General features: G+C 54.3%; 1 protein-coding gene across 1 annotated transcript in view; it reads right to left on the reverse strand.

The window, feature by feature from the left end:
- LOC141977512 (uncharacterized) overlaps positions 1-22,286 on the reverse strand; it is a 147,954-nt gene that overhangs the window by 11,829 nt on the left and 113,839 nt on the right. Inside the window, exons 58-65 of the mRNA XM_074939030.1 lie at positions 20,619-21,180; positions 19,040-19,635; positions 6,906-7,479; positions 5,738-5,937; positions 5,198-5,339; positions 4,296-4,627; positions 2,427-3,000; positions 471-1,069 (exon numbers count right to left, since the gene is read on the reverse strand). Of these exons, the coding sequence (XP_074795131.1) occupies positions 471-1,069; positions 2,427-3,000; positions 4,296-4,627; positions 5,198-5,339; positions 5,738-5,937; positions 6,906-7,479; positions 19,040-19,635; positions 20,619-21,180 (3,579 nt within the window). The remainder of the gene's footprint in view (positions 1-470; positions 1,070-2,426; positions 3,001-4,295; positions 4,628-5,197; positions 5,340-5,737; positions 5,938-6,905; positions 7,480-19,039; positions 19,636-20,618; positions 21,181-22,286) is intronic.

A 22,286-nucleotide genomic window follows, 5' to 3' on the forward strand; every position in this document is an offset into this window, starting at 1 on the left:
AAAACGTTTTTCCTAATAGCCAAACTAAACCTCCCCCACTGCAACTTGAGACCATTACTCCTCGTTCTGTCATCTGCTACCGCTGAGAACAGTCTAGAGCCATCCTCTTTGGAACCTCCTTTCAGGTAGTTGAAAGCAGCTATCAAATCCCCCCTCATTCTTCTCTTCCGCAGACTAAACAATCCCAGTTCCCTCAGCCTCTCCTCATAAGTCATGTGTTCCAGTCCCCTAATCATTTTTCTTGCCCCCCGCTGGACGTTTTCCAATTTTTCCACATCCTTCTTGTAGTGTGGGGCCCAAAACTGGACACTAGTACTCCAGATGAGGCCTCACCAATATCGAATAGAGGGGAACGATCACGTCCCTCGATCTGCTGGCAATGCCCCTACTTATACAGCCCAAAACGCCATTGGCCTTCTTGGCAACAAGGGCACACTGTTGACTGTAGTCCTGTGGCTCTCCGTCCCTACCTTGATCTTGCGGGGATATTGCTGGCTGACAGTGATGTTTCTACCGTAGACCTCCAAGGTCACCGCTTTGGTGTAGGACACGGCCTTGCTGCCGCGGTTGTTATTCTCCACCTTGATGTTGAATGGGGTGAGCGTGGGGTCCACAGAGCAGACCCCAGCCAGCTGGTAGATGCAGGTGCCCATGAAATCGTACTTTTTCCCGTCGAAGGTGGTGTAGTGAGGGTCTCCGGAGGCCGTGCAGGTGGAGTAGCTGATTGGGGAGCAGCCACGGACCCCGTTCATCACGGCGCATCTCTCGCTGGCCTTGCAGCCGGTCTCCTGGCAAAGCACCATGCCCAAGCTGGGATCACATCTGCACCGAGAGCGGCAGTTCTCATCGGCCCAGAACTCCTCGTTGGGTTTGTAGTAGCGGCCGTTGTAGTCACAGCCACAGCTCTCCACGGGGACACACTGGCCGGCACTCAGCACATAACCGTTGTCACACTGGCAGGTCTCCACGCAGGGCTCCTGGCAGGAGGAGTTGGCGGTATGGTCGGAGCAGCTGGCCGGGCAGGCGTTCCCACAGGCCTCGTAGTGGCTGTTCTCAGGGCAGGGCAGGACTGGGAGGGGGTCAGAGAGGGGGAGATTTAACATCACAGGAAATGAACTAAAAACACCTGCTTAGATGCAGCAAGAGCTAGAGAGAAATTCTAATGTGCAATCGGCATCCTCTATATCACAGGCCCGATGTACAAGCAGCCACACGAAGGCCACCTCTGGAGTACAGCACAGGGAACAACCCCCTTGGGCAAAGGAGAGCAGGGAAATGCTCTCTTTGTATAGAAAATCCAAGAAAATCTGCAAAGTGCACCCAGAGCAGATGAGACCTCACTTGTCAAGGCCTCCTCTGGAGCCCCGCCCATGCCAGATGACCTCAGACTCAGCACACGTCCCGTGAAAGTGGAAAGACTCAGGAGATCCTACTGGGTTGGCACCCTGTATTTTCAGATAGTATTTCGGATGGGTCCATCTTTCCATCGCTTTCTGATCCATCCCTCTCTTCCAGCCACTTCACCCACCAAATCCATCCCGCTTTTCTCTTCTTCACTTACATCCCTCTTACACAATGCTGAACACCCCTTCTTTGAAGTGCGGAAGTGAGATTTTCTTTACGTTACATTGTAATAAATCTTTGTCGTTGCCTCCATCTAATTGACGTGTACATCCAGGAGTATCTATATCTGTCTAATCTAGAACCTAATCATAGAAGCATAGAATATCAAGCTTGGAAGGAACCTCAGGAGGTCATCTAGTCCAACCCCCTGCTCAAAGCAGGACCAATCCCCCAAGTTTTGCCCCCGAAATGGCCCCCTCAAGGATTGAACTCACAACCCTGGGTTTAGCAGGCCAATGCTCAAACCACTGAGCTATCCCTCCCCCACGTTTAGCCAGCCGTCCCTCTGGCTCAGCATCCAATCGACCAATCTTGACCTCTAATTGACTTTATCTCCCCGTGCACCTAATCCATTCATCCATCCATTAAATCTCTTTATCTCTCTATCCATCGAACCCACCTATCCATCTATTACACCCATTTAATCTCTCCATCCATTTTATCCACGTATCCTCCACTGAATCTATTTAACCACCCAATCCATCTAATCCATCTACCAATCTATGAAACCTGTTTCATCTCCCTATTCATCTAATCCATCCTCCTAACAATATTTGGAGACTCTTCCTTTCTCTCATCTAATCCAATCTATGAAAACCATGTGTCCATCGATTCTCAATCTAGCTAGTCTCTTATAGGGACTTCTCAAGCCCACATCCCCATGGTGTATAGTTGCCAAGGTGCAGGATCTAGGCCTGGTGTCTGTCCTGACACTCCGCCCACTGGCCATCTCCTCAAGCAGCACAGTAACTCTAGTCTAATTGCTGCTTTTCTCAATAAAAAAAAAAAACCACCGAGCTCACCGCAGCCGGACGGTGTCCTCCAGTCATAGACGGTGATGCCCTGTTTCTTGCAGATGGCTGCGTAGGCCTCCAGCGCCTGGCACAGGATGTTCTTGGCTCCCCCGTTCAGACACACGTCATAGATGCAGCTGTCAAAAATGTCCTTGGGGCTCACTTTGCTGTGACACTCTCTGAAGGGCCCTCCTGGTTTTTTGCTGATCATACCACAGTATTCGTCGCCCCTGTAGATCTTCTGCTTGCTCTCATCGCACGCTGGGCATGTCCCTTTGCAATCATCCCAGCAGAAAGGGTCCCGGTCTTTGACTTTCCAGCTCCTGGCCCACTCCACGATGGAAGAGACTCGGGTGCCGTTGGGTGACGTCATGTCATCTCCACGGTTTTGGTTGAAGTTCCCACAAAGGCCGCCCATGGCCCCATAATAGCTGCTGGGGAGGGTGATGATCAGGTGCCAATTCCAGTCATACGACACCTGCAGACCAAAGTCTGTCCGCAGGATAGCACTGAGACCGCTCTGGTAGAGCTTGATTTTACCGTCTTCCAGGGTCACCGGCAAGCTGGTGGTCACGTCATTGATCTAGAGATAGGAGGAAAGAACCGACGGTTATTTCTCTTTTCATCTCACCTCTTACAAGAGTTCTGCTCCTCTGGGACAAGAAAGATTAGAAAGCCCCAGTTAAGCACTTGAGTCCTCAGAGATCAAATGTTCTCTGTCCAGGGGATCTGGCTGTGGAATGAATTCCCAGTGCAGATTAGATAAATCCAGAGTGTGACCTGGACTCCCCTTTAATAAAGCTTCCCGACAAGAACGACAATGATATTCACAGCTTGAAACCCGCCCAACTCACCACAAAATCCTACTGCAAGTGGAGATTTTTCTACCCCAAAAAGAGGAGAAAAGCCAGAAGCTCCATGGATTGGAGCAGACAGTTTACTCTGGCCAGTACATGTTATGTAGAGGATGGTTGGCTCCTATGGTGATGGGCGGCAGTACAAAACCAAAGAGCTAGAGAGAGAGAGCGAGAGAGTTGTGGAAGGAAGACAGGAACCGCTTAGCCTGTGCGGCCTGGAGGGACCCCGCGACATGGGGAGACTGGTAGAACAAGAGTTCTGGGGGACCTAGGCTGACTGGGGGATCCTATGTGGTCCATGGAGGCAAGATTGCCCAGGTGATTTGGGAGGGCCCAGGTGCCTGGAGCAGATCATTTTAAATCGGTTCATTTCTCGCTTATTCCGTTCTCTTTTGGAATGTTGTCATTTTCGATCTTGTTTCTTTTCATGGCCACTTTGAGATCACAAAAAGGGGATTTTCTTTCTGATAATCTGGAAACATTTCTATTTTAAAATTTCTAAATATCATTTCTTTTTTTAAAAAAAAAACCTATTTCAAAATGAAGGACCTGATTCAGCAGAAATTCTTGAAAAAGAAACAAACAAAAGTACTGGCCCATTTGTATAAATGGAAGAAAAGAGATGTTGACATTTTCCAAAAGAAAATTGGTCTTCAACCAGCACAGAGAGATAGATAGCTGTGTATGGGGATGGTTGGATGGATCGATGGAGAAAAAGCAGGTGTGTATGGTGATAGATTGAGAAATGGCTTGATGTGTATGGGCTGGGTGGAGAGAAAGAGAGATGTGTATGGGGACAAACAGAGGGACGGATAGATGTGTATCCTGACAGATGGATTGACAGATTTGTCTTGGACTGGACGGTAAGATGGATGCATATGTATGGGGAAGGAGAGACAGAGATATAGACAGACGGGTATGCGGATGGATGGATGGATAGGTAGATGTGTATGGGCATGGATGTACCTATATTTTTATTCCAAATGTAAGCTCTCCAATCATTTTTGCACTTTGTACTCACTCTGATTTTCCCAACTTCCTTCTTGTAGATGGAGATGTTGTAGCCATAGACGTAGATGTTGGTCAGGCGCACGTAGGAGACAGCCTGGTTGCCTCCCCTGTTGTCGTTCTTCTCATCGACGGTGAAGGGCACCAGGGTGTTGTCGCTCCCGCAGTACTTGGCCAGGGTGTAGGTGCAGGTGCCCTGGAAGTTGAAGTTCAGCCCGTCGAAGGTGTGATAGTGCGGGTCCCCCCAGCCCCAGCAGGTTCCAATGAAGTTGGGAACGCACATCGCACGGCCGTTCTGGACCTTGCACGTCTCCTTGGCCCGACATGTCAGGACTTTGCAGGGATCTGAAAGGAGAGAAATCCCAGCAATCCGGGAGAGTGAGGGCTAGGGGGGCAGGGGAGCTCGGTTCAGCACAGGCCCAGTTACCCACCCAAAGCCATTCGGAAGAGGGGCCAAACAGAGAGGAGTCAACGGGAGATGGTTTCCTGTAAAAGCTCTGCCTGAGTAGGGATTAAGTAAATAGGTCGAGTAAGGACCTCAACCTTTGACCAAAGCGGCAGGCCCAGAGGATACTTTTCTTTTCCTCTTGACAGTCAAGTGCCTGGTCCAAAGCCCAGGAGAGAATCAATGACTTGATTTGACATAGCCTGCCGCCCAGCCCATAGGCTCCAACCCAGAGAACCCACCATGTAACCTACCCCCACCCCTCCCAGAGCTGTGAATAGAACCCAGGAGTCCGGGCTCGCAAACCCCCCTGCTCTAACCACTAGTCCCCACTCGCTTCCTAGATCTAAGCATGGAAACTCTACTCTGCGCCAGCTCCTCAGCTGTCCTGACTCCACTGAGGCTGCTCTAAGGACTCTCTATCTCTACCTTCACCTCTCTTCTTGTTTAACTCTTGCACTCTCTTTCACCTCTGTTGATGCATTGCATGACTCCGTCTCTGATCTGACAGGTTTCATCCCTGGTGCAGCTGTGGGCTTCACAGGTCACCCCTTGGGCAGGAGTGCAGGTGCAGCTTTGCTGGCACTTGTTGGTCAGAACCGTCTCATTAGGCTGTTTGAAAAAAGGGAAAAGAACACAATGGAGCCCGGGCAAAGGTAGTTTTTCAGTGCGGAGATGTTCATTTACAGGGAGGCCATATCTGGGACTAGAACTGAGTGTCTTATCTCCCAGTCCGCAGCCGCTCTACTCCACTTGGCACGACTGCCTTCCCGCAGCTGGGGAGAGAACCGAGGAGTCCTGACTTCCAGCTCCCTGCTCTAACCACTAGACTCCACCGCCCTTCCACAGACACGGTTCATGGAACCAGGATTGTGCCATTAGTGCCTTTCAACAGAGATTCATGTATTGCCATTGGCAACCGACAATGGTCTGATCCAACATGGCTGATGAGAGCAGGGCGGGAAGGAAGTGACTGGATAGGAGTTAATACCCCAGCAGGGGGGCGGTACCTTGTAATATATCCCCTTCTTGAAGCACCCACAGCTCTGCAGAGCCACGCAGCCCTGGCCATCGAAGAGGAAGCCGTCGTCGCACTGGCAGCCTTCGGCGCAGGTGTCTGGGCACTTCCTGGCGTCGGTGATCCTGGCACAGGTGGTGGTGCAGAGGTCGGCGCACACCTCGTAGTGACTGTTGGCCGGGCAGCGCAGAGCTAAAGCAGAGAAAGAAGCAATTGATGGCTGGAGAGATCTCAGCCCACAACTTAGAGCAGGGGCGGGCAAACTTTTTGGCCGGAGGGCGGCGTCGGGTTTTGGAAATTGTATGGAGGGCTGGTTAGGGGAGGGGGGCGTGGCCCGGACGCCACCCGCTATCCACGCCCCCCTGCTTCTGGTCACCTGACGCCCCCCTCCCACCTCAGACTCCTGCCCCATCCAACCTCCCCTGTTCCCTGACGGCCACCTTGGGACTCCTGCCCCATCCACCCACCCCTTCTCCCTGTCCCCTGACTGCCCCCAGATCCCCCGTCCCTGACTGACCCCTGCCGCCCCATCCAACCCCCCCTCCTTCATGACTTCCTCCCCCTGAGACCCCTGCCCCCATTCAACCCCCCTGTTCCCCGCCTTCTGACTGCCCCGACCCCTATCCACACTGCTACCCCCAACCACCACCTCGAACTCCCCTCCCACTATCCAACCCCCCGGCTCCCTGCCCCCTTACCGCGCTGCCTGGCTGCCAGTGCTACAGCCACACACAGCGCAGCCCGGCTGGAGCCAGCCACACACAGCGCAGCACAGAGACCGGGTCAGGCCAGGCTCCGCAGCTACGCTGCCCCAGGAGCTCACCGCCCGGCCTCCCAGAGCATGGCGCCGGGCAAGCCTCCCGGGCCAGGAGCTCAGGGGCCAGGCAGGAGGGTCCAGCGGGCCGGGTGTGGCCCACAGGCCGTAGTTTGCCCACCTCAGGCTCAGAGGGACAGACATGAAGGAGAGGAGAATCTGACGGGGACGAGAGGACCAGGTCACCTTTATAAGGGAACATGACCTTGTTGGTTCCCACCCAAAGGAGTCTCTGAAGAAGCCCAGAGGCCTGGAATGAGATACCTAGAATCGCTCTCCCCGCCCCCCAGCGGGAGGGGAGCGAGTGGGATAGGCCCTTGTGCTACACCAGCATCGCGGCACTTACGGCAGAAGGAGGCGCTCCTCCAGGGCTGGATGGGGGCCCCGGCCTCTTGGCAGGCCGTCACGTAGCTGTGGATGCTCTGGCACAGGACCTGGGAGTCCCCGTTGCCCAAGCACACATCATACAGGCAGTTGTTGAAATACACGCTGGGGCTGACCGCGCCGTGGCAGGAGGCGAAGGGGCCGTCGGGGGCCGTGAGCAGCCCGCAGTAGTTGCGCTGTTTGAAGAACTCCTTCTTCGTCTCCTTGCAGACCGGGCAGCTGTTCCCGACGCATCCGTCCTCACAGGCCGCCCCCGGGATCGGGACTTTCCAGGCGGAACCAAAGGCTGCCACGTTAGGGGCCGCGCTGCCATCGGGGAGCAGGAACTCGTCGTCCCGACGCCCGTTGTAGTTCCCGCACAGGCCGCACGTCTGGCCCTGGTAGTTCCCTGGGACAGTGACTCTGGCATGGTAAACCAGGTCGTAGCTCACGGTGAGGCCGAAGTCAGTTTGCACAAGGACGTTCCCGCCGTGCTGATATGCTCGGAGCTGCCCATCGGCCACGATCACAGGCAGGTTGTGGAACACCCCGTCCACCTGGAAGACACAGAGTATTCCCTGTGAACCGGGGCAGTGGATGTTGTCGGGGTGGGCTATGGGCACAAGATAGGGTCTCAATGACACCTGGGCAAATCTGTTGTGACTCCACTGAACTCAATTAAATTATGGCCATTTCTGATCTCACTGACCCTAAGGGAAATCCAGGGTCACCTGTTCCAGTGTAATGGCATCAGGGCCCAGTTTTGATCTCTGATCCCTGGGCTTACTCTGCAATCATCCACTGAGCGTAATATGCTGAGGGCTGCATTATGTTCTCACTTGTCCCAGAGAAAATCCAGAGCGATTCTGCTTTCTTCAGTGGGATGCCTCTAAACTGGCACTGGTGCCAGTAAGGTCAGGATCAGAACCTGAATGTCTGACCCCTCCTGCCTGTGCGCTCCTAATGAGTGACCCAGGAGACAAGTGCCCCTTGCATTGCCACATCAGTGGGGCTGCCCCGTTGCAGGAACATCTTGAGCAGGACTTACCATGACGAGCCCCTTCCTGTTCTGCAGCAGGGTAAGCGTGAGCCCGTAGACCTCCACGGACACCAGCTTGGTGACAGACACCTTGCCATTGCCCCAGGGCTTGTTCTCCACCTTCACGGAAAAGGATGTCAGGTTCCCGGCATCAGCGCAGGTCTTGGCCAGGATGTAGGTGCAGGTGCCTTGGAAATCGAAGGCGACTCCGTCAAAGGAGAGGTAGTGGGGGTCTCCGGCAGCAGAACACGTTGCAGATCCGACAGGGTGGCATTTCCGGACGCCATCCGCCACCTTGCACTGCTCGTTGGCTCCACAGGAGGCCTCCCGACACTGGACGACCCCGTTGTCTTGGCACCGGCACTGCTCCCAGCAGGAGGCGCTGGAGTAGAACACCTCTCCCTTCCTGTAGTACGTGCCCTGGTGCACACAGCCGCACTGCGCGATGGGGACGCACCGGTCTCCGCTCAGGAGGAACCCGGCATCGCAGAAACACCCTTCAGCACAGGGGGCATCGCAGCCGTCTGGCGCCGAGAGCCCGTGGCAGGTGGCAGGGCAGCCGCTCCCACAGAGCTCGTAGTGGAAGTTACTGGGGCAGGTGGGACCTGTAGGAGAAGGGCAGAGGGAACGTGCAGATGGCCGTGAGAGAAAGCTTCTTAAATTAATGCACCACAAGAAGAAAATGTGCAGGTATCACTTACAATCGTGTTGTTCGCGGGAACTGGGAGCCAAAACTCCTGGGTTCTAGTCATGGTTCAGGGCGGGAAGTGGGGTTCCCTGGCTTAGAGCAGGGAGGGCTGGGAGCCAGGACTGCTAGGTTCTGTCATTGGCTCTGGGGGGACAGTGGCATCTAGTGGTTAAAAGCAGGGGAGATTAGCACTCAGGACTCCTGGGTTCTATTCCCTGCTGTGAGCAGTCAAAGGGATCTAGCAAATCAGAGCTGGAGGGCTTGCAATCAGGTTTTCTGGGTTCTATTGACAGCTCTGGGAAGGGATTAGGATCTAGTAGCTTCGTCCCAGAAGGGCTGGGAGTCAGGACTCCGGGGTTTTCTTTCTGACTCTTGGCGGGGCGTTTGGTCTAGTGGTAAGAGCTGCAGACAAGGGGACATGTTGCAAGTTGAGTCCCAAATTCTGGAGTGGGCTGCTGTGTAACGTTTAGTGATGGAGGACTGGGAGTCAGGATAACTGGCTTCTGCCAGGATAACTGGCTTCTGCCACTGGCTTCTCGGGTGACTCTGAGTTACTTGCTTTAGTTCTTTCGGTGTCCGTTTTCCTGCACCCTGACGGGAAGGACAACTAGAGGGTTGGACCTAGATGACCTCCTGAGGTCCCTTCCAACCCTGATATTCTATGATTCTATGATTCTAGTGTTGGCAAAGTATTTCCCACCCCTGGGAGACAGGTGCCAGCAAGGAGACAGGATTACATTGCTATAGCACAAAGATAAAGCAAAGCTGAGTAGGTGACCTTTACGGTTGGCAACACTACCGCAAGCTGATAGGTGTGTAAGGCCAGAGACACACGGCTGAGCCCTTCTGAGCCCCTGCAGAGGGTGCTGCACATGGAGACTAGCCAGTCCTGAAAGCAGATTCTAGTAGGCGACACTCACTGCAGAATGAGGCCGATCTCCACTGCCCTATCCGGATGCCCCTGGCCTGGCAGGCCGTTACGTAGGCGCTGATGGCACTGCAGAGAGCATCCCGGAGACCCTTGTACTGGCAGGTGTCAAAGACGCAGTCGTCGAAGAAAGGGGCTGGGTCGATGACTCCGTGGCACTCTCTGAACGGTCCGTCCCCTCTGCTGATGACCCCGCAGTACCGATCTCCCTTGTAGGGTTGTCTCTGAGCCTCACTGCAGACCAGGCACTTCCCGGTGCAGCTGTCTGAGCAGCCCGGGACCTCCCCCACCTTCCAGCTCTCTGCGAACTGGACGGCGTTGGCTGCCCGTCTCCCGTCTCTCATGGTCAGGTCGTCACTGGCAGTTTGGTTGTTGTCACCGCACAGGCCGCAGAGGGCGTTGGCGTAGGTGTTGGGCACAGTGACCCGGACCAGGCTCCCGCGAAGGTCACCCTCAGCGCAAAGGCGGTCTTGATGAGGACTTGGGCTCCGCTCACGTAAGCCTGTAGCTTCTCCTCATGGTAGAAAGGCAGGGCCACAAAGACTCCGTCCACCTGGAACAGACGCGGCAGGGCCGGGGGTTAATTTTGAATGAATACTGCAGGCAGAAGGTGGGGACTCAGGACTCCTAGGTTTTATTCTTGGCTCGGGGAGGGGTGGGGAAAGGAAGGGAAGGGAAGAAATGGGGTGGGGCCGAGTGGCTTTGAGCAGGGGAGGCTGGGAGCCAGGACTCCTGGGGTCTATCCCCCATTCTGGGAGAGGAGTGAGATCTGGTGGGTTAGAGCAGAGGGGGATGGGAATCAGGATTCCTGGCTCACTCCAACTCTGGGAGGGCAGTGGGTTGGAGCACGGTGGCTGGGGAGCTAGGACTCCTGGGTTCTAACCCCAGCTCTGGTCAGGGAGTGGGGTCTAGCGATGAGAGCAGCTTTGCAGGACAGGTTCACAAAGAGCCTGTCTATCTGGAACACACGTCTTGGGGATGGTCTGAATTCCCAATTACACGAAGGCCTGCTCTACACTAGTAAATTAGGTCAGTATCACTATCGCTCCGGGGTGTGAAACTCCACACCCCTGACCCACGCAGTTAAACTGACCTGACCCCTGCTGTAGACGTTGCTAGGTCAACGGGAGAATTCTCCCGTCAACCTAGCGAGTGCCTCTTGTGAAGGTGTCCTGCCCTATATATTCACAAAGAGGCACTCAGTTCCTTCCCACACACCCACCACCAGCTCAGTGTACAATGGACGCAGGTCTCATTTCTGCAACGGGGAGAGAAATAATGGGTAATGTATCATCAACAGCAAGAGTTCCTGCTCACAGCTCCCCGAGAAGTCTTAGAATCATAGAATATCAAGGTTGGAAGGGACTCAGGAGGTCATCTAGTCCAACCCGCTGCTCAAAGCAGGACCAATCCCCAACTAAAATCATCCCAGCCAGGGCTTTGTCAAGCCTGACCTTAAAAGCTTCTAAGGAAGGAGATTCCACCACCTCTCGAGGTAACGCATTCCAGTGTTTCACCACCCTCCTAGTAAAAACGTTTTTCCAATAGCCAAACTAAACCTCCCCACTGCAACTTGAGACCATTACTCCTCGTTCTGTCATCTGCTACCGCTGAGAACAGTCTAGAGCCATCCTCTTTGGAACTCCTTTCAGGTAGTTGAAAGCAGCTATCAAATCCCCCCTCATTCTTCTCTTCCGCAGACTAAACAATCCCAGTTCCCTCAGCCTCTCCTCATAAGCATGTGTTCCAGTCCCTAATCATTTTTCTTGCCCCCCGCTGGACGTTTTCCAATTTTTCCACATCCTTCTTGTAGTGTGGGGCCCAAAACTGGACACTAGTACTCCAGATGAGGCCTCACCAATATCGAATAGAGGGGAACGATCACGTCCCTCGATCTGCTGGCAATGCCCCTACTTATACAGCCCAAAACGCCATTGGCCTTCTTGGCAACAAGGGCACACTGTTGACTGTAGTCCTGTGGCTCTCCGTCCCTACCTTGATCTTGCGGGGATATTGCTGGCTGACAGTGATGTTTCTACCGTAGACCTCCAAGGTCACGCTTTGGTGTAGGACACGGCCTTGCTGCCGCGGTTGTTATTCTCCACCTTGATGTTGAATGGGGTGAGCGTGGGGTCCACAGAGCAGACCCCAGCCAGCTGGTAGATGCAGGTGCACATGAAATCGTACTTTTTCCGTCGAAGGTGGTGTAGTGAGGTCTCCGGAGGCCGTGCAGGTGGAGTAGCTGGTTGGGGAGCAGCCACGGACCCCGTTCATCACGGCGCATCTCTCGCTGGCCTTGCAGCCGGTCTCCTGGCAAAGCACCATGCCCAAGCTGGGATCACATCTGCACCGAGAGCGGCAGTTCTCATCGGCCCAGAACTCCTCGTTGGTTTGTAGTAGCGGCCGTTGTAGTCACAGCCACAGCTCTCCACGGGGACACACTGGCCGCACTCAGCACATAACCGTTGCAAACGCCAGGTCTCCACGCAGGGCTCCTGGCAGGAGGAGTTGGCGGTATGGTCGGAGCAGCTGGCCGGGCAGGCGTTCCCACAGGCTCGTAGTGGCTGTTCTCAGGGCAGGGCAGGACTGGGAGGGGGTCAGAGAGGGGGAGATTTAACATCACAGGAAATGAACTAAAAACACCTGCTTAGATGCAGCAAGAGCTAGAGAGAAATCTAATGTGCAATCGGCATCCTCTATATCACAGGCCCGATTTACAAGCAGCCACACGAAGGCCACCTCTGGAGTACAGCACAGGGAACACCCCTTGGGCAAAGGAGAGCAGGGAAATGCTCTCTTTGTATAGAAAATCCAAGAAAATCTGCAAAGTGCACCCAGAGCAGATGAGACCTCACTTGTCAAGGCCTCCTCTGGAGCCCCGCCCACGCCAGATGACCTCAGACTCAGCACACGTCCCGTGAAAGTGGAAAGACTCAGGAGATCCTACTGGGTTGGCACCCTGTATTTTCAGATAGATTTTCGGATGGGTCCATCTTTCCATCGCTTTCTGATCCCATCCCTCTCTTCCAGCCACTTCACCCACCAAATCCATCCCGCTTTTCTCTTCTTCACTACATCCCTCTTACACAATGCTGAACACCCCTTCTTTGAAGTGCGGAAGTGAGATTTCTTTACGTTACATTGTAATAAATCTTTGTCGTTGCCTCCATCTAATTGACGTGTACATCCAGGAGTATCTATATCTGTCTAATCTAGAACCTAATCATAGAAGCATAGAATATCAAGCTTGGAAGGAACCTCAGGAGGTCATCTAGTCCAACCCCCTGCTCAAAGCAGACCAATCCCCCAAGTTTTGCCCCCGAAATGGCCCCCTCAAGGATTGAACTCACAACCCTGGGTTTAGCAGGCCAATGCTCAAACCACTGAGCTATCCCTCCCCCACGTTTAGCCAGCGTCCCTCTGGCTCAGCATCCAATCGACCAATCTTGACCTCTAATTGACTTTATCTCCCCGTGCACCTAATCCATTCATCCATCCATTAAATCTCTTTATCTCTCTATCCATCGAACCCACCTATCCATCTATTACACCCATTTAATCTCTCCATCCATTTTATCCACGTATCCTCCACTGAATCTATTTAACCACCCAATCCATCTAATCCATCTACCAATCTATGAAACCTGTTTCATCTCCCTATTCATCTAATCCATCCTCCTAACAATATTTGGAGACTCTTCCTTTCTCTCATCTAATCCAATCTATGAAAACCATGTGTCCATCGATTCTCAATCTAGCTAGTCTCTTATAGGGACTTCTCAAGCCCACATCCCCATGGTGTATAGTTGCCAAGGTGGCAGGATCTAGGCCTGGTGTCTGTCCTGACACTCCGCCCACTGGCCATCTCCTCAAGCGCACAGTAACTCTAGTCTAATTGCTGCTTTTCTCAATAAAAAAAAAAAACCACCGAGCTCACGCAGCCGGACGGTGTCCTCCAGTCATAGACGGTGATGCCCTGTTTCTTGCAGATGGCTGCGTAGGCCTCCAGCGCCTGGCACAGGATGTTCTTGGCTCCCCCGTTCAGACACACGTCATAGATGCAGCTGTCAAAAATGTCCTTGGGGCTCACTTTGCTGTGACACTCTCTGAAGGGCCCTCCTGGTTTTTTGCTGATCATACACAGTATTCGTCGCCCTGTAGATCTTCTGCTTGCTCTCATCGCACGCTGGGCATGTCCCTTTGCATCATCCCAGCAGAAAGGGTCCCGGTCTTTGACTTTCCAGCTCCTGGCCCACTCCACGATGGAAGAGACTCGGGTGCCGTTGGGTGACGTCATGTCATCTCCACGGTTTTGGTTGAAGTTCCCACAAAGGCCGCCCATGCCCCATAATAGCTGCTGGGGAGGGTGATGATCAGGTGCCAATTCCAGTCATACGACACCTGCAGACCAAAGTCTGTCCGCAGGATAGCACTGAGACCGCTCTGGTAGAGCTTGATTTTACCGTCTTCCAGGGTCACCGGCAAGCTGGTGGTCACGTCATTGATCTAGAGATAGGAGGAAAGAACCGACGGTTATTTCTCTTTTCATCTCACCTCTTACAAGAGTTCTGCTCCTCTGGGACAAGAAAGATTAGAAAGCCCCAGTTAAGCACTGAGTCCTCAGAGATCAAATGTTCTCTGTCCAGGGGATCTGGCTGTGGAATTGAATTCCCAGTGCAGATTAGATAAATCCAGAGTGTGACCTGGACTCCCCTTTAATAAAGCTTCCCGACAAGAACGACAATGATATTCACAGCTTGAAACCCGCCCAACTCACCACAAAATCCTACTGCAAGTGGAGATTTTTCTACCCCAAAAAGAGGAGAAAAGCCAGAAGCTCCATGGATTGGAGCAGACAGTTTACTCTGGCCAGTACATGTTATGTAGAGGATGGTTGGCTCCTATGGTGATGGGCGGGCAGTACAAAACCAAAGAGCTAGAGAGAGAGAGCGAGAGAGTTGTGGAAGGAAGACAGGAACCGCTTAGCCTGTGCGGCCTGGAGGGACCCCGCGACATGGGGAGACTGGTAGAACAAGAGTTCTGGGGGACCTAGGCTGACTGGGGGATCTATGTGGTCCATGGAGGCAAGATTGCCCAGGTGATTTGGGAGGCCAGGTGCCTGGAGCAGATCATTTTAAATCGGTTCATTTCTCGCTTATTCCGTTCTCTTTTGGAATGTTGTCATTTTCGATCTTGTTTCTTTTCATGGCCACTTTGAGATCACAAAAAGGGGATTTTCTTTCTGATAATCTGGAAACATTTCTATTTTAAAATTTCTAAATATCATTTCTTTTTTTAAAAAAAAACCTATTTCAAAATGAAGGACCTGATTCAGCAGAAATTCTTGAAAAAGAAACAAACAAAAGTACTGGCCCATTTGTATAAATGAAGAAAAGAGATGTTGACATTTTCCAAAAGAAAATTGGTCTTCAACCAGCACAGAGAGATAGATAGCTGTGTATGGGGATGGTTGGATGGATCGATGGAGAAAAAGCAGATGTGTATGGTGATAGATTGAGAAATGGCTTGATGTGTATGGGCTGGGTGGAGAGAAAGAGAGATGTGTATGGGGACAAACAGAGGGACGGATAGATGTGTATCCTGACAGATGGATTGACAGATTTGTCTTGGACTGGACGGTAAGATGGATGCATATGTATGGGGAAGGAGAGACAGAGATATAGACAGACGGGTATGCGGATGGATGGATGGATAGGTAGATGTGTATGGGCATGGATGTACCTATATTTTTATTCCAAATGTAAGCTCTCCAATCATTTTTGCACTTTGTACTCACTCTGATTTTCCCAACTTCCTTCTTGTAGATGAGATGTTGTAGCCATAGACGTAGATGTTGGTCAGGCGCACGTAGGAGACAGCCTGGTTGCCTCCCTGTTGTCGTTCTTCTCATCGACGGTGAAGGGCACCAGGGTGTTGTCGCTCCCGCAGTACTTGGCCAGGGTGTAGGTGCAGGTGCCCTGGAAGTTGAAGTTCAGCCGTCGAAGGTGTGATAGTGCGGGTCCCCCCACCCCAGCAGGTTCCAATGAAGTTGGGAACGCACATCGCACGGCCGTTCTGGACCTTGCACGTCTCCTTGGCCCGACATGTCAGGACTTTGCAGGGATCTGAAAGGAGAGAAATCCCAGCAATCCGGGAGAGTGAGGCTAGGGGGGCAGGGGAGCTCGGTTCAGCACAGGCCCAGTTACCCACCCAAAGCCATTCGGAAGGGGCCAAACAGAGAGAGTCAACGGGAGATGGTTTCCTGTAAAAGCTCTGCCTGAGTAGGGATTAAGTAAATAGGTCGAGTAAGGACCTCAACCTTTGACCAAAGCGGCAGGCCCAGAGGATACTTTTCTTTTCCTCTTGACAGTCAAGTGCCTGGTCCAAAGCCCAGGAGAGAATCAATGACTTGATTTGACATAGCCTGCCGCCCAGCCCATAGGCTCCAACCCAGAGAACCCACCATGTAACCTACCCCCACCCCTCCCAGAGCTGTGAATAGAACCCAGGAGTCCGGGCTCGCAAACCCCCCTGCTCTAACCACTAGTCCCCACTCGCTTCCTAGATCTAAGCATGGAAACTCTACTCTGCGCCAGCTCCTCAGCTGTCCTGACTCCACTGAGGCTGCTCTAAGGACTCTCTATCTCTACCTTCACCTCTCTTCTTGTTTAACTCTTGCACTCTCTTTCACCTCTGTTGATGCATTGCATGACTCCGTCTCTGATCTGACAGGTTTCATCCCTGGTGCAGCTGTGGGCTTCACAGGTCACCCCTTGGGCAGGAGTGCAGGTGCAGCTTTGCTGGCACTTGTTGGTCAGAACCGTCTCATTAGGCTGTTTGAAAAAAGGGAAAAGAACACAATGGAGCCCGGGCAAAGGTAGTTTTTCAGTGCGGAGATGTTCATTTACAGGGAGGCCATATCTGGGACTAGAACTGAGTGTCTTATCTCCCAGTCCGCAGCCGCTCTACTCCACTTGGCACGACTGCCTTCCCGCAGCTGGGGAGAGAACCGAGGAGTCCTGACTTCCAGCTCCCTGCTCTAACCACTAGACTCCACCGCCCTTCCACAGACACGGTTCATGGAACCAGGATTGTGCCATTAGTGCCTTTCAACAGAGATTCATGTATTGCCATTGGCAACCGACAATGGTCTGATCCAACATGGCTGATGAGAGCAGGGCGGGAAGGAAGTGACTGGATAGGAGTTAATACCCCAGCAGGGGGGCGGTACCTTGTAATATATCCCCTTCTTGAAGCACCCACAGCTCTGCAGAGCCACGCAGCCCTGGCCATCGAAGAGGAAGCCGTCGTCGCACTGGCAGCCTTCGGCGCAGGTGTCTGGGCACTTCCTGGCGTCGGTGATCCTGGCACAGGTGGTGGTGCAGAGGTCGGCGCACACCTCGTAGTGACTGTTGGCCGGGCAGCGCAGAGCTAAAGCAGAGAAAGAAGCAATTGATGGCTGGAGAGATCTCAGCCCACAACTTAGAGCAGGGGCGGGCAAACTTTTTGGCCGGAGGGCGGCGTCGGGTTTTGGAAATTGTATGGAGGGCTGGTTAGGGGAGGGGGGCGTGGCCCGGACGCCACCCGCTATCCACGCCCCCCTGCTTCTGGTCACCTGACGCCCCCCTCCCACCTCAGACTCCTGCCCCATCCAACCTCCCCTGTTCCCTGACGGCCACCTTGGGACTCCTGCCCCATCCACCCACCCCTTCTCCCTGTCCCCTGACTGCCCCCAGATCCCCCGTCCCTGACTGACCCCTGCCGCCCCATCCAACCCCCCTCCCTTCATGACTCCCTCCCCCTGAGACCCCTGCCCCCATTCAACCCCCCTGTTCCCCGCCTTCTGACTGCCCCGACCCCTATCCACACTGCTACCCCCAACCACCACCTCGAACTCCCCTCCCACTATCCAACCCCCCGGCTCCCTGCCCCCTTACCGCGCTGCCTGGCTGCCAGTGCTACAGCCACACACAGCGCAGCCCGGCTGGAGCCAGCCACACACAGCGCAGCACAGAGACCGGGTCAGGCCAGGCTCCGCAGCTACGCTGCCCCAGGAGCTCACCGCCCGGCCTCCCAGAGCATGGCGCCGGGCAAGCCTCCCGGGCCAGGAGCTCAGGGGCCAGGCAGGAGGGTCCAGCGGGCCGGGTGTGGCCCACAGGCCGTAGTTTGCCCACCTCAGGCTCAGAGGGACAGACATGAAGGAGAGGAGAATCTGACGGGGACGAGAGGACCAGGTCACCTTTATAAGGGAACATGACCTTGTTGGTTCCCACCCAAAGGAGTCTCTGAAGAAGCCCAGAGGCCTGGAATGAGATACCTAGAATCGCTCTCCCCGCCCCCCAGCGGGAGGGGAGCGAGTGGGATAGGCCTTGTGCTACACCAGCATCGCGGCACTTACGGCAGAAGGAGGCGCTCCTCCAGGGCTGGATGGGGGCCCCGGCCTCTTGGCAGGCCGTCACGTAGCTGTGGATGCTCTGGCACAGGACCTGGGAGTCCCCGTTGCCCAAGCACACATCATACAGGCAGTTGTTGAAATACACGCTGGGGCTGACCGCGCCGTGGCAGGAGGCGAAGGGGCCGTCGGGGGCCGTGAGCAGCCCGCAGTAGTTGCGCTGTTTGAAGAACTCCTTCTTCGTCTCCTTGCAGACCGGGCAGCTGTTCCCGACGCATCCGTCCTCACAGGCCGCCCCCGGGATCGGGACTTTCCAGGCGGAACCAAAGGCTGCCACGTTAGGGGCCGCGCTGCCATCGGGGAGCAGGAACTCGTCGTCCCGACGCCGTTGTAGTTCCCGCACAGGCCGCACGTCTGGCCCTGGTAGTTCCCTGGGACAGTGACTCTGGCATGGTAAACCAGGTCGTAGCTCACGGTGAGGCCGAAGTCAGTTTGCACAAGGACGTTCCCGCCGTGCTGATATGCTCGGAGCTGCCCATCGGCCACGATCACAGGCAGGTTGTGGAACACCCCGTCCACCTGGAAGACACAGAGTATTCCCTGTGAACCGGGGCAGTGGATGTTGTCGGGGTGGGCTATGGGCACAAGATAGGGTCTCAATGACACCTGGGCAAATCTGTTGTGACTCCACTGAACTCAATTAAATTATGGCCATTTCTGATCTCACTGACCCTAAGGGAAATCCAGGGTCACCTGTTCCAGTGTAATGGCATCAGGGCCCAGTTTTGATCTCTGATCCCTGGGCTTACTCTGCAATCATCCACTGAGCGTAATATGCTGAGGGCTGCATTATGTTCTCACTTGTCCCAGAGAAAATCCAGAGCGATTCTGCTTTCTTCAGTGGGATGCCTCTAAACTGGCACTGGTGCCAGTAAGGTCAGGATCAGAACCTGAATGTCTGACCCCTCCTGCCTGTGCGCTCCTAATGAGTGACCCAGGAGACAAGTGCCCCTTGCATTGCCACATCAGTGGGGCTGCCCCGTTGCAGGAACATCTTGAGCAGGACTTACCATGACGAGCCCCTTCCTGTTCTGCAGCAGGGTAAGCGTGAGCCCGTAGACCTCCACGGACACCAGCTTGGTGACAGACACCTTGCCATTGCCCCAGGGCTTGTTCTCCACCTTCACGGAAAAGGATGTCAGGTTCCCGGCATCAGCGCAGGTCTTGGCCAGGATGTAGGTGCAGGTGCCTTGGAAATCGAAGGCGACTCCGTCAAAGGAGAGGTAGTGGGGGTCTCCGGCAGCAGAACACGTTGCAGATCCGACAGGGTGGCATTTCCGGACGCCATCCGCCACCTTGCACTGCTCGTTGGCTCCACAGGAGGCCTCCCGACACTGGACGACCCCGTTGTCTTGGCACCGGCACTGCTCCCAGCAGGAGGCGCTGGAGTAGAACACCTCTCCCTTCCTGTAGTACGTGCCCTGGTGCACACAGCCGCACTGCGCGATGGGGACGCACCGGTCTCCGCTCAGGAGGAACCCGGCATCGCAGAAACACCCTTCAGCACAGGGGGCATCGCAGCCGTCTGGCGCCGAGAGCCCGTGGCAGGTGGCAGGGCAGCCGCTCCCACAGAGCTCGTAGTGGAAGTTACTGGGGCAGGTGGGACCTGTAGGAGAAGGGCAGAGGGAACGTGCAGATGGCCGTGAGAGAAAGCTTCTTAAATTAATGCACCACAAGAAGAAAATGTGCAGGTATCACTTACAATCGTGTTGTTCGCGGGAACTGGGAGCCAAAACTCCTGGGTTCTAGTCATGGTTCAGGGCGGGAAGTGGGGTTCCCTGGCTTAGAGCAGGGAGGGCTGGGAGCCAGGACTGCTAGGTTCTGTCATTGGCTCTGGGGGGACAGTGGCATCTAGTGGTTAAAAGCAGGGGAGATTAGCACTCAGGACTCCTGGGTTCTATTCCCTGCTGTGAGCAGTCAAAGGGATCTAGCAAATCAGAGCTGGAGGGCTTGCAATCAGGTTTTCTGGGTTCTATTGACAGCTCTGGGAAGGGATTAGGATCTAGTAGCTTCGTCCCAGAAGGGCTGGGAGTCAGGACTCCGGGGTTTTCTTTCTGACTCTTGGCGGGGCGTTTGGTCTAGTGGTAAGAGCTGCAGACAAGGGGACATGTTGCAAGTTGAGTCCCAAATTCTGGAGTGGGCTGCTGTGTAACGTTTAGTGATGGAGGACTGGGAGTCAGGATAACTGGCTTCTGCCACTGGCTTCTCGGGTGACTCTGAGTTACTTGCTTTAGTTCTTTCGGTGTCCGTTTTCCTGCACCCTGACGGGAAGGACAACTAGAGGGTTGGACTAGATGACCTCCTGAGGTCCCTTCCAACCCTGATATTCTATGATTCTATGATTCTAGTGTTGGCAAAGTATTTCCAACCCCTGGGAGACAGGTGCCAGCAAGGAGACAGGATTACATTGCTATAGCACAAAGATAAAGCAAAGCTGAGTAGGTGACCTTTACGGTTGGCAACACTACCGCAAGCTGATAGGTGTGTAAGGCCAGAGACACACGGCTGAGCCCTTCTGAGCCCCTGCAGAGGGTGCTGCACATGGAGACTAGCCAGTCCTGAAAGCAGATTCTAGTAGGCGACACTCACTGCAGAATGAGGCCGATCTCCACTGCCCTATCCGGATGCCCCTGGCCTGGCAGGCCGTTACGTAGGCGCTGATGGCACTGCAGAGAGCATCCCGGAGACCCTTGTACTGGCAGGTGTCAAAGACGCAGTCGTCGAAGAAAGGGGCTGGGTCGATGACTCCGTGGCACTCTCTGAACGGTCCGTCCCCTCTGCTGATGACCCCGCAGTACCGATCTCCCTTGTAGGGTTGTCTCTGAGCCTCACTGCAGACCAGGCACTTCCCGGTGCAGCTGTCTGAGCAGCCCGGGACCTCCCCCACCTTCCAGCTCTCTGCGAACTGGACGGCGTTGGCTGCCCGTCTCCCGTCTCTCATGGTCAGGTCGTCACTGGCAGTTTGGTTGTTGTCACCGCACAGGCCGCAGAGGGCGTTGGCGTAGGTGTTGGGCACAGTGACCCGGACCAGGCTCCCGTCGAAGGTCACCCTCAGCGCAAAGGCGGTCTTGATGAGGACTTGGGCTCCGCTCACGTAAGCCTGTAGCTTCTCCTCATGGTAGAAAGGCAGGGCCACAAAGACTCCGTCCACCTGGAACAGACGCGGCAGGGCCGGGGGTTAATTTTGAATGAATACTGCAGGCAGAAGGTGGGGACTCAGGACTCCTAGGTTTTATTCTTGGCTCGGGGAGGGGTGGGGAAAGGAAGGGAAGGGAAGAAATGGGGTGGGGCCGAGTGGCTTTGAGCAGGGGAGGCTGGGAGCCAGGACTCCTGGGGTCTATCCCCCATTCTGGGAGAGGAGTGAGATCTGGTGGGTTAGAGCAGAGGGGGATGGGAATCAGGATTCCTGGCTCCTATCCTCAACTCTGGGAGGGCAGTGGTTGGAGCACGGTGGCTGGGAGCTAGGACTCCTGGGTTCTAACCCCAGCTCTGGTCAGGGAGTGGGGTCTAGCGATGAGAGCAGCTTTGCAGGACAGGTTCACAAAGAGCCTGTCTATCTGGAACACACGTCTTGGGGATGGTCTGAATTCCCAATTACACGAAGGCCTGCTCTACACTAGTAAATTAGGTCAGTATCACTATCGCTCCGGGGTGTGAAAACTCCACACCCCTGACCCACGCAGTTAAACTGACCTGACCCCTGCTGTAGACGTTGCTAGGTCAACGGGAGAATTCTCCCGTCAACCTAGCGAGTGCCTCTTGTGAAGGTGTCCTGCCCTATATATTCACAAAGAGGCACTCAGTTCCTTCCCACACACCCACCACCAGCTCAGTGTACAATGGACGCAGGTCTCATTTCTGCAACGGGGAGAGAAATAATGGGTAATGTATCATCAACAGCAAGAGTTCCTGCTCACAGCTCCCCGAGAAGTCATAGAATCATAGAATATCAAGGTTGGAAGGGACCTCAGGAGGTCATCTAGTCCAACCCGCTGCTCAAAGCAGGACCAATCCCCAACTAAATCATCCCAGCCAGGGCTTTGTCAAGCCTGACCTTAAAAGCTTCTAAGGAAGGAGATTCCACCACCTCTCGAGGTAACGCATTCCAGTGTTTCACCACCCTCCTAGTAAAAACGTTTTTCCTAATAGCCAAACTAAACCTCCCCCACTGCAACTTGAGACCATTACTCCTCGTTCTGTCATCTGCTACCGCTGAGAACAGTCTAGAGCCATCCTCTTTGGAACCTCCTTTCAGGT

This window comes from Natator depressus, chromosome 24 (assembly GCF_965152275.1).
Source record: "Natator depressus isolate rNatDep1 chromosome 24, rNatDep2.hap1, whole genome shotgun sequence".
NCBI lineage: Eukaryota > Metazoa > Chordata > Testudines > Cheloniidae > Natator > Natator depressus.